Genomic DNA, 13,300 nt, shown 5'->3' on the forward strand with positions numbered 1-13,300 from the left:
AATGGAAGATTGAGATTGACAGAAAAAAGAGCTCAGAGAGGGAAGGGAAATGGTTCCCCAGATGACAAGCAAAGTGGAAGGAGAAACCATGATTTAGTAGGCCACAAAGGAGCAATCACAAGAACATGACAATGGGTGTTGCAAACAACAGAGTATCCAAGAAAAACAGTGGAGAGGAGAATAGACATAGAGGAAGAGGTTGGACCAATTCCGGCCAGAGCAGTTGAGTCTGGGATGGGTTACCAAAAGAAAGTTTAGAATTTAGGAGAGTCATAAAAGCATTAATCTGAGGGGTCCCAAAATGGAAACAAATTCAACAAAAGAATTCAGATCATTTCATGAATAGATCATGACCAGTCAAAACAAATGACTCAACACCAGGTTCAAATCCCCTGAGCTATAGAATGCCATAAGGAAAATATAGCGATCAAAGGCCAAATTAAGGATGTCCAAAGCACAAAAGCACAGGTCCTGTAAACAGGGTCTGGATGATGGGTTCAATGAACAAAAGAAAGGTCTTGAAGAGACTCATGAGAACAAGAGAAAGGCCTTGAAGCAGTCCATGAGAACAGTCCTGGTAGTTGATGTAAGAAATGACCACAGTTGTCCATGTAGATCATCACAAGATGACTGATGACTGGACAACCATGACCAAAGCCTGATAAGCTGCAATCAGCTCCAGAATGTTGACATGTAGAAAATGCTCCTCTGGAGACTAGAGCCTGGAGAGAGTGGTGGTGTTGAAAATTGACCCCAACTGGAAAGTGAAGCATTGGAGTAAAGATGCAAGTTGAACAAGTGTCATAGAGCCACCATGACACAGAGAGATGAAGAGAAGAAGGTAGAAACCCAAAGGCAGATAAGAGATTGCAAAAAATGTTCCACTGATTTCTCAGAGCTCATTCAAGGGGACACATGCACATGACAGAGAGATCAGCACTTTAAGGGAAGCAAACCCCCAAAGTAAGAGAACGTCTTGTGTAAGATGAAAAGGAGTGAGAAGTGCTTTGGGAATCAAAATTTCTATGGTGAGGAGATGCAAGGGAGAGGATTGAGACTGCTTTGCACAGGAGTTTTGAAAAAATCCCAGGTGGAAAAAAATACTGAGAGGGAGTTGGAAAGCTTGACAAGGCATCCCAAGGAAAAATGGAGGTAGCAATTGCCAAATCCTGTTGAGGTGGGGCCAGGAAAAGCCAATCATTCATATAATAGTAGAAATGAAGACTCAGAAGATGCATTTGTCAAGAATATGAATGCATGAACCTGTTGGAAACATAACAGGACCATGGCTAGGCTGAAGGGAAGGGCACAGAACTGAAAGACACGTCCATTGTGGACAAACCAAAGGAAATGATGGAATATCAGAAAATTAGAATGTGAAGGAAGGCATCCACAGCTTAGGAGAGAGGGTCCAGTGCAGATTGAGAAGGTTATCCATCCAAAATCGAGGAATAACAAGATGATTCAGAGAAGATAGGTTGATGACAGGGTGTCAATCTCCCATCTTTCTAGGGGGTGACAAACAAGAATAAAAGTCCTTAGTGAGGTGGGAGATTCTATAGCTCCCATCCTCAGTAAAGAGAATACTGCATCCTGAAGACATTGAAGATACAAAGAATAAGTGGGAAGAGGAGAGAAAAGAGGAGGTGGAGTGAATAAATGTAGAGAGAAACCATGAAAAAAGAGCATGCACAACTCATGGGCGATGGTGAAGGGAGACCACAGGTGGGCAAAATGGGAGAGGCAAGCACCAACATGACCAGAATGTAGGAGGGGCTCCAGGGAAAACCCACAGCGAAGAACCACAATGACCAGTTCTGTGGGAAAGGTACAATAAATGGAACTGAGAGAATGCAGAACAAGGGGGTTAGCCTGACATGATTTACATAGGTGGGTAGAATACTGAAGAAACCAGGGAAACAATAGAAGATTGTTGATGAGCAGCCTTTCCCCAAGATGGCAGAAACACCCAAAAAAACTGACTCAGTGAAAAAAGAATCAATACAAAGATCACAAAGATAAAAGATGTGGACACCCGAAAGGAAAGCATCTCTATTAAGGTGATTCCAAAAACAAAGAAACTGGATCAAAAGACAGTAGAGGAAGAGATAGAAGCCAAAGTAGCAAACAAATAGGAATGCGTGTTCCTAACAAAACTATTCAGGTCATGATGAAGAGCCTCAGTGAGAAGGTAAAGAGTAGGATATATCAAAGAAGCTGAAGTGACGATGAGTATATTGTTGGTAAGAAAGACACAAAGAAGGAGGAGCACCTAAGTGGACAGAAGGGACTCAATAGATTGGGGTTGAGGAAAAATAGAAGGGTCACGACTATACGCTACAAAAAAGGAGTAAAAAAGATGAAGAGGATGAAAAAACTCTTATCGACAAAGTGTTAGGACAGAAAGGTATCATTATGAGTATGAATATAAGGGGAAGGGGAAAAGAAAGTTATCAGATGGAGGTTCACGAAGTAAAGAAACCTGAGAGGCAGTGGAACTGATGAGGCATGTTAACACCAGCCCTCAACTGAGAAATGAAATCCTCAGCATGAACCCTAGTGTGAAGGAGAAAAAAGGAAAACAATGAGCCCTAATGATGGGTGGCATGTTAAAAAAAGAAATAGTATCATGTGAAAATGAGAAAATGGAACACACCTGAAAAAGCATATCCAAAAAGACAGAGTTGGGCCTAGCAGATTTTGCAGGAGATGCATGGGAAGGCATGGCATAGATAGTAAGGAAGAAGAAAAAGCTGTCAAAATCCTCATTATCATGAAAATGTTTGAAAAATGCAGGAGGAACCCAAACACTGTTTGGAGAAAAACAAAGTATCATATAACAATCAATCTGCCAAAGAATGATAGCCAAAAAATCCTCAGTTGAGACCCCCAGACCTGAAGCCAGTAATCACATTCAAAGCAGAAGTAATAATATCAGAAGTTATAATACACAAATTTCGGAATTCATCTTAAGCCATGAAGAAGTCGAAAAGGAGAAGAAAAATTAAAAAAACAAAGGTAAATTATCTCTAGCAAACTACTACAGACAAAACTAACTGTTCCAAATAATAAATATGTAAATCACTACTTTACAAAAAATATGAAATGAACATGCAAAAAAAACACAGGTGAGAAACATCTGCACTCGATCACTGCCTGACGAGAAGTGACAATTTGGTAGAATCTAATAGATGTTCTCGTTTAGTGCTACCTTCTATATGCAAAAATTATTTGACATGCCAAAAGCCTTGAACTCTCACGCTTCCCACTTTCAACATGGTTTAACTGTGTGTCTCACATGTAGATCACCATGTGATAACCCTCCACCAATAGGAGTGCGACACTACCTCCTGATGCACGTGACTACCGTATACATGAGAGAGAATATAATGTACCATATCAGAATTTTTTTTTATACATGTGTCGTTGTTTGTAGACCGAAAAACATACAAATTTAATGACTATAGAGAAAACAAAATTATTATCAGATAGATGAAAAGAAAAAGCAATAAAAAGGCAGTTGATCAAATTAGTGGAAAACTAAAGACACAGGAAAAAACACGTCTGGACACAGGCACTGCTGAGGAATGAATTAGTCTATTATCATGTGCCAGTACTCATGGAGATTACTGTGCATGGACATTATGTTTCCATCCTACTGTTGGAGGATTACAGCATTATGAGGAATATATCATAGTCTAGCACAATACATGTAGACACATGTATGGGTGGGAGTTTGTTCGGGGCTTGTGGATTGTGCAATAAATTTTATAGCAGTTGCCCATAAGTTAATAGCTCTTAGTGTTGCAGAGATAAGTAATATTTCTAAAATAACATATCTTTATTTATGTCTAATCAGAAATATTTCAAAATTGTTCATGCACATGTTATGCACTTAATTAATGCTCTCATGAATATGTTGAAAATAGTCACAAGCTTGCTCTAATTCTCATCTAAGGTTAAAATATCACAGTGGTCATTCAAAAAAGCTTGTACTTGCTTAACCAAACTTCTGTATTGCCTTTACCTTGGAGTGTCGGTCATATCCAGATACCAGCTGGGATTTAATCCACCACCATCCTCAAACATATGTAATGAGAATGTCACCTAAATATATAATCAAGGTTGAGGGATATTATACTAGGACTTTGATCTTAGCTGGAAATCTGGTACAGACATATTTAGCAGAGGAAACCAGGGTTGTGAAGGCCAAAGAGGTGCCAACAAGAGGACTGGACAAGGAGTGTCGTGTATCAAGGCAAGGAGACAAAAAGGAGGATAGGCATAAAGATATGGAGAGACCTGAGGGTGGAAAGACCACTCTGTGGTTAAAATCTGGTCTGGCTGAGAAAGGTGATCTGCCACAAAGTTCAGAGCCCCCAGCACATGATATGATATAAAAAGTAAGTAATGGGTACGAGTCCAAAACAGCAAGTCCAATGTGCAGAAGAAAAGAGTCCTGGAACAGGTAAATCCCTAATGGTTGATATAAAAAATTGACTGAGGAACTGTTGGAGAAGATCATGACCAACCAATCCATGGGAAGAGGGAGGAAATGGGAACATGTCCGATGATAGGGAAGCCTGAGTCCCAAAAATTGAAAAAACCTCCCGCACACTGTCAGGTTTTATATGAATAGGGTCTAGGATTCTTTCATAGTAGGTGTCTGTGACTTGTTGGCGATAAATTCAACCAATAAATGGAGAGCTCATTTGTTTTGAAATAATATATTCAAAACAAATCAAATGTATCTACAAAACTTCTTTACACTATAGCCTATACAATATCACAGTTGTATCTAATTCTAAATAATTCTCTTTTCTTGGTATCCAGCAATTTAAATAATTGAAATTACTTTAGAACACCATTTGACAAGACATGTTATTTTCCTTATCTCTGTTAAACAGTGAAACTCACTTTAAAATATCACCCATTAGGGCTAAACTAACAATTACGCAGTTCAGTTTCACTTTCACTAACTTAACTTTTTCTCACTCATTTGACATGCACTCACTTGGTCACCTGTATATATACATTGCCCAAATGAGGCATCGAACTTTCTACAAACTAGGAGATGCTATGATGTACCAATACTCACTTAAGGCAACAAGAAAAAAACAGAAGGTTTGAGTAACATGACATCAAATTACAGCAATTGAACTAAACACAACATACAACTCTTACCAACTTACATAACAAAATTTGTCATAACTGTCACCTTTAAAATAATTAATTGAAAACTCTTGTTATGAAAACTAAATAACCATTAAATATTAAATTACTAAGTAAACTAACTAATAATTCTTACACTAAACAGTCTTATATATCCAACACACACGGTGTAAATGAGAAGTGCAATCTTGGTAACTACACATTTCATTCCTTGCAGGCAAAGTGGTGAAGGCTGAGCCTAACTGAGATTAGAGGTGAAGAACACATCCAGATGTACCACGTATTGGGTAGGTGTGAAAAAGACTTGGAATGCCTGACTAGCCAACCCAGCAAAGAAGCTTTCTGCATAAGAATTGAGGTGTGAGAAGAGTATTTCTTCCAAGAAGGGGCAAGGAGAAGCTAATGGTCCAAGTTATTATGGAACTTCAGCCCCATCCTGTGAATATACCAAGCAAATGACCCCATGACTCAATTGAAAATATAAGGAAGAGTGTGAAACAGGGAAACTCAATTCTGATAGACAAAATGATTGTTGTCCTAAAGTTCCAGATGAAAGGTTTCTTTTCTCTCTGGTGGTCCTTTTCACCTAGTCTGTGGATGACCAAGATTGATGTATCAGATGCTTTCTTTTACAGATTCCAATTAACTGTCCTATCCTCTAGATATTTTCTAGTCTTTTTTGGTTTCTTGTTTCTTAACTTTGCCTTTCTGTTCCAGTCCCTAGGCCTGCTCAGTCTATTTCTCCCCTTTTTATTCCAGCTTTCTCCTCCTCCTTCCTACCCTTCCACTTCTCAACATTAGAGTTGTCACTCATCTCGCCAGAGACTATCTTGTCAGGTTTGCTCCAGTTGGTGCCCATCTGTCTCACTTCACCAACCTTTGGTCTCCATTTTCAGCTGATGGATGAGTTCTTCAGGTTCTCTCTTATGGTTTATATCTCCACTTCTCTTCCTTTACTTTCCCTTATTCCTATTGCCTCCCTCATTTATATTCAGCATCTTGAAGATGTGGTCTTGGATCTTTTGGCCAAGAATATCATTGATAGGGTAATTACACCTACTCCAAAATTTTACTGTTGTCTCTTTGTGGTCCCCAAGAAGGCAGGATTGACATCCTGTTATTAACCTGTTATCTCTCATCTGATTTGATTCCTCTGCTGTTGGGACTTGTTGGGTCAGGATGTTCTTTTAACTAAGGTTTACTTGCCTCACTCCTATCTCCATGATCTTTGTCAGGCTCTGTTTCTTCACCTGGAGGCCTTTGGAGGTGTTCCTGACTCTCTGGAGACCTGAGCTGAGGTGGTCTGGCATCAATCCTCTTTAAGTAAGGAGGTATAGAGCAGAAGTAGTAGTAGTATGGACTGAAGTGGAAAAAAAGGAGAAAATGAACCTATCCAGAAAACCTTTCCAGAGCATGATGAAGTGTATGAGAAATAAAGTGGAAGGTTGTGAGGTAACATAGGAGGGTGGAAAGAAATAAATGAAGATATGAAACCTGGGCATTACGAAATGCAATAAAAGTTAAGATGTGTGGCCCAAGCACATAAAAGAGATTCCAAAGTTTGGGAATCAAGGAAAGGAAAAGAAGAGTAGCTATATGCCAAGACAAAAGAGTTGAGTAGGCAAAAAGGATGAGAATGTGAAAATGGGTATGCAGTTGTTCAAGAAATGACACTGCATAAGCCCTAATATAAGGCAAAGCAGGGAAAACAAAATAATGTTGAGAATGGGTTACACAAAGTAAATAATGGAAGGAATAAAAAAATACTGGACAAAGAGAAAGTAAAGAGCATAACCCTGAAATCATATCAAGAAAGAGATTACAAGGTTGAGGATTTTCTTTTACACATAAAGCAGTACCTAGAGTAACCCCAGTGGGAGAAACATCCTGGTCACGTTCAAACTGAGGAGAAGAAACATCAACTAAATGGATGGGAGGAGGAAACCCAGTGTGCATGTGGAGCCCACAAGTTGTTGAACAATGACTGTCACATCCTCCACAGACAACACATCCCCAATAGCCACAGGTCCTGTGTTAGTAACATTAACACCATCATATGATAAAATAGAAGGTACCATCACTTAAAAACCCATAATGGGTAAGCTATCAAAGATCCAGGTTAGAAAGAAAATGATGTGGGGAAGGGTCGGACGTGACAGAGGGAAACCACAATGTATGGACAAACTACAGTACATACCACTTTCTTTAGTACACTGCCATGGAGGAAGGATGAACTAAATGGGAAACAAGGATGCAATGCACTGCAAAAGTCTGGTCCACCAGGCCAGGGACCTGACAAAAGTCACATGTGAAGCCTGAGTGTGGAAATAAACAGATGACGCATGCCAGACAAGGGCTGACAGAGGAAAGTGGGGGAAAGAGGGAGAAGAAGAGGAGGCAACATCAGTAGTCGATGCAAAAGTAGAAACTACGGCTGAGCTGCCCAATATGAAACTACCAACAGAACTCAACACAGAGTGGTCTGGATGATGAAAAGGACCTGGGAAGCAGATGAATAGGAGAGTGGGCACCAATCATGACTAAGAGCATTCACTGCTCCAGCCAAAGGGTTTAGAACAGAAGAACAAAACCATTGCAAATGAGAAATGAGATGAGTGGCAAAGGAACACCCCATTGGGCACACAGCCCCCAAAACACCCATGGGTCCAGTGACCACTCCATAGGGAGAATCCTGTCTGGGTGTTATAAATGATCCATGACATATTTCATGCACCAAAAATATGACAAGCCAACAAAACTATTTGATGGCTGGGGGCCCAATAAAGGAGATTGAGTGTCCGAAATTAGAGGTCTCTTGGCCAAGTGCTCCCTTACCTGGATATTGAGTTGTCAGAATACACCAACTGGATTTGAAGGGGTGGAAGGAAGTGAACCAAATAGAACTGTAAGGAGCTCCAAAAGACTGACAGGGAAAGAGGACTCTAAGTGAGAGACCACTGCCTCCAAACCTCCCAAGCATCCAGATAAGCACCCCAACTGGAAATAGAAACATCCGTAAAAAGGTGACACCATAGTCAGGAGGAGGATAAGGAACACAAATAGTGGTGATGTCTCGATTCATCCACCAGGATGTAAGAAGGGCATCCAAGGGATGCCGTATGAAGCTCCACTGCTCCAACAAAACCCATTGATGCATATGGGCATGACCAAGAAGGATGAGGGCATACAGAGAAACCCACATCATCCAAAGACAGAGAACCTCTCACACAGTAGAAGGAGAGGAGGAGAGGCTGCAAACTAAGAGCTCCATAGCCCTCCACCAAGGTGGAGAAGGTTGGGCTCAATTAAGTAGGAAATTGAACAACACCCCAAGATGAACTAGGTATTGTGTGGGGGTGAAGAAAGACTTCTCTACCTTCTTCAACTAACCAACCTGAGCTGTTTCTCAGGAGAAAGCTAGAAGTAGGTAATCGTTCACATAATGCAAAGATCTTTGCCAACTGCCCATTGTTCACATCTCATCTACTTATACATGTGCAGAGACTGTAAGGCCTCCTATATTGTTGAAACCAAATGTCCCCTTTAAGTACAAGCATGTGATCACATGGGCATATCTATAAAAACTGGAAGAAAAGATACAAATCCTCCCAACTCCGATATCTATCAGCACAATACAGAAACAGGATATCTGATTCCTATCTCCAACTATAAAATTCTTTCAACAGCCAAACATGATACTGAACTTCTTATAAAAGAAACAATATACATAAAAAACTCTCCTTCCATCCATAAATAATACACAGTCTTCACTGGATTTAAACTTATTTTAACTATTTCACCTGTGCCACAGTTTTTATTTTCTTGTGTTATAACTGTATATTCAAATTGTTTACTTGTTATGTATATACTTCTGTTGTAATTACAAATATTATTTGTTTGTTTTGTACCTTTAAATTACTGATGATTCTAAAACATTTAATAAATGCTTCCTATTATCACGTTCATGTTTTACTTTATCATTAAGTTATATTTTCAGGAGTTAAATACCTGATTGATTAAGTCTAAAAATGAGGAAGAAGGACTGGGCACCTCCCTCGAAATGACACGCGACTGTGTGGAATGTGCTAGGGAGAAACAGGCTATCCAAATTCTCATCTTTATGTTCAGACAAACCCTTACAAGGTACGTAAGGACAAACATCAGTTTACTCAGAAGACTGCATAAAAGAAACCAACTTTCTATAAAAACCATAACTGTTACTTCCTGAGCAGATAAAGCTTGCTCAGATGCCACTGAAGTGGCTGGCCAATCAGCTGTGGTAGATGTCACATAACCAGTAGAGTTGACTGGGAATAAAAAAAATTGTCTCCAAACAGGATTTGCAAAATTGTAAAAAATTAGAAAATTTATAGTAGGAAGAAGTATATATGGCCAAATAATTACTTCATCAATTAAGTAAAAATTGTGTCTGAAAACACAAGCAAAAAAGCATGTCCTGACAGTTATACTGCCATTCAAGAAAAGTGATTAAGGGCTGCACGGAAGAGAAGGCACTATTTATGACAGTCACACTCCTATTGATGGAGGGTTGCAGTATGGTTATTTGCAGATGTCTCACATGAATACATGTAAAGGTAGGTGGGAGTATCAAGGCTAGTAGTAAGCAAACATTGGTTATTTGCAAGGTATCATACAGATGTCTCACATGAATACAGTGTAAAGGTAGGTGGGAGTATCAAGGCTAGTAGTAAGCAAACATTGGTTATTTGCAAGGTATCATACAGATGTCTCACATGAATACATGTAAAGGTAGGTGGGGACTGATGCTGCATTTGTGCTGTATTTTGTTTTTGTATACTTTATTAGTTTTGAGATTAAAGCCATGTTTATATTCATGTCAGGGCTAACTTAATTTTGAAATTGCAATACGATATATAATCTTCCTGACAAATAGCTTTTCTCAACTTATACTGCTCTTTATAGGTGCAAATGTTTGCTTACTACTAGCCACAAAATTGACTTCCACGAAATTTAAATTTGTTTGAAAAAGAATTCAGTCTTCATCTTATTATCTACATATGTACTTTGAATATACATTTTTTGTATACTGTAATGCATGGAAAACATTATTTTGGCTTAACGCTGTGTAACTTAAATTATACATTAGTTCATAGAAATAAACACCACCAAATATAAAAAATTGTTCCATCCTAGTAGGTTTTTGAGACCAATGGTCTATTTCTTCATGGAAATTGTTGCAAATTCTTATTGAATGCTACTATGTGATGTCATCTTGAAAATCTAACTCTTTCATCATATGTTAGGAGAAAGAAAAAAGGGTCTATACTTTAACCTTTCACAATTAGTGAGAAATAAAACTTTATTTGGGTATATTCATAGAAATATTTCTAAATTTTCATTCAGGTGTCCTCCATGCATCCTTGTAAACAAACAATAGTTCTCTAGTTTAGGCAAAGGTTCCATATCACAAAGGTTGTTCATTAAATGAGTTGAACAGTTTATCTCCAATTAATGTATAATGGGGATGATTACTGAGGACTTTGTCTAACTTGAAAGTGTCATATAACTACTATTTCCGTCTTTGCCTCATGCAGGTATGTATATTCCTCCAGCTACAGTGAATCACTGGGGTCTTTTATACAGCTAGACAGTTTCCAAATACAGTATAGCTATATAAAAGACCCCAGTGATTCACAGTGAATATTTTGTGTCTATTCATTCACTTAGGTTTGTTTCTTTTCCTTTGTTGCCTGTGTTCAAAATTATTCTCTACTTAGCACATACAGATCTGTTGCATACTGTGAATACTTATATGTCTGTTGGATATTAATGTACCTGAATAACAGACTTGTATAGCCTTGAAGTCTGGTAAGATCTATATCCCTGTTAAGGTTAACTTTTTCTGTAAAATTATACTAAAGATAATTTAATAAGTTTTGACATACTTCTCAAGTTATTTCACGATAAGTTGATAATGAATGTTTCACTACATTAGCATAACCAAATGCAATGTTTCATATTGCTATTTTAGCAACATTTGTTACTATATGTGATGAACTGGAGCTACGGCACCATATTTTTATTTCACATGATAATTACCATAGTAAATATTTGAAATTTATTGAATATTATAATTTGTGTTTTTTAATTGATATATTGTTTTTTATTATGTTAAAAATAGTCATCATTTTTTTCCAGCTTATTTGTACTAACAGCACAATGCTGCAATGAAAATTTTGGATGAAATATTTTTAATTGCAACAGGTTTAATCACTCAAGTAAAATAGAAGCTGGACCTAATTTATCCATAGTTTCTATACGTGATTATTTTTAAGACGTATATTAGTGATTGGCTTTACTCCACAGGCAGCAGAAAGACAATGACAAGTTGTACACAAAAATAGTGTTTCTTAAAATAATTAAAGTATATGTTTCTTAACTTGCTTTAATATATTTTATTTTAATGCTAAGTTTGTGTGACCTTCATTGACTTTTTCATACTTTCTGAAACTATTACAGTCATTAATACATTTATGGTAATTCTTACCATAAAAATTATTTCTTAAGTGTCACAGATAAAAACAAAAAGAGAGAGACTGACCAGTATTTCAAATATTTATTTTATTTTTAGTTATAAAGTTTAATTTCATATTCAATTACTAGTAAGTGGTTACAAAGGGTTTTTCCATAATCTACATTAACAACATGCATACAGTCATTTTGTTCCCAGCTATCCCCATGGCTTATGACCACATCTTAAAAATCTTGAACAACTTCATAGATTATTTAGAAATATATATTAATCTATATTTATTAATCTCTTGGCACATCAAGTGTTAATTCATGGATAAACTTATAAATGTCATACTAAGAAAAACTTACCACTTAGTTCATCCATTGTTAGAATATTATTCATCAGTAGTGGATAAAATTATTTCATCAAAAACTGGCACACTCCCTCCTACTAACCCTGTGTTCCCTCCTTGTGGACAAACTGCCAACTTGTGCTTGTTACAGTACTTTAATATTTCAGATACCTCATCAGTAGTCTTTGGTCGTAATAATAAAGAACTGGCTCCTATTAAGATGTTATATTTTAGTAAGTGAAAATCTATTCTCATTGCATTTCTTCATAAATAATTACACATATATTAACTGTTTATTCTTATTTTTACCTTTGACTTATAGGGAATATCTTATCTGTCTATGTGTTGAAGTTGTTAATTTTCTATTATAAAAATCAAACATTTTTATTCCTCAATTTATATAATTGATTATAATTGATTTCACCTTTTAAGTTAACAATATGTTATGATTGTAAAAAACGTTTTGCTCTGATAAATTTAACAAAAATATATTTTCTCTTTTGCTACTGATGTTATGCCAGCATTAAAAGTGGCATGGAATAACCTGAAATCAAAAATATCATGACTGCAAGCTTACTAAAACAAGTCAGTTTAAAAATTACCTTTCATGACATATCTAGCAAAGGCTAACTGGATCATAACCATTAGCTTACATTCCAGCTGAACAACGTAAAGAAAATTAAGATTTTAGTAAGTTCAACACATCAAAAATCCAGAAAAAAGATACAAAAATGAAGTACCATATCACATTTGAACAACACTTAAGTGTAAAGTTTTTCATTTTATTTTTATATTGCTTATTACTGCTACTAAGTAAAACTTTTACTTATAATACTCCCATATATTCTCGTATGGCCCTTGGATTTAGACATAATGAAAAAACATTAATTCATCACTCATAATCAAATATACTAGCACTAAACAATCTCCATAATAATTAATATCTCAGGCACATACCATGATGTGGAAGTTTCAAAACAATACCAAAACTATTAATCCAATTCTGTCATATGCTCATATTTACCTTCAGTCTTGATAAACACAGGACTACCAACTTTTAGTAGTCTGTTTGAGTGAGCCTCTTGAAAAAGTAAAATTTTAGCACATGGTAAAGTGCTGTGAGTGCCAAAGGTGATCACCTTCTAGAGGAGTCTAGGGGCAAGTTCCTCCATGAAACGTTTAACTCAATGTAACAAAGTGGTCAGTGAGTGCCAAAGGTGATCACCTTCTAGAGGAGTCTAGGGGCATGTTCCTCCACGAAATGTTTAACTCAATGTAAC

At 37.1% G+C, this 13,300-nt stretch overlaps 1 protein-coding gene across 1 annotated transcript in view; it reads right to left on the bottom strand.

Moving 5' to 3' along the window:
- The window catches only part of LOC106471714 (D-2-hydroxyglutarate dehydrogenase, mitochondrial-like), a 73,150-nt gene that overhangs the window by 42,467 nt on the left and 17,383 nt on the right, over positions 1-13,300 (bottom strand). Inside the window, 2 exon segments of the mRNA XM_013932333.2 lie at positions 12,037-12,074; positions 12,076-12,232. Coding sequence (XP_013787787.1) covers positions 12,037-12,074; positions 12,076-12,232 — 195 coding nt within the window.

The sequence above is a fragment of the Limulus polyphemus genome, unplaced genomic scaffold (assembly GCF_000517525.1).
Source record: "Limulus polyphemus unplaced genomic scaffold, Limulus_polyphemus-2.1.2 Scaffold4807, whole genome shotgun sequence".
Taxonomy (NCBI): Eukaryota; Metazoa; Arthropoda; class Merostomata; order Xiphosura; family Limulidae; genus Limulus; species Limulus polyphemus.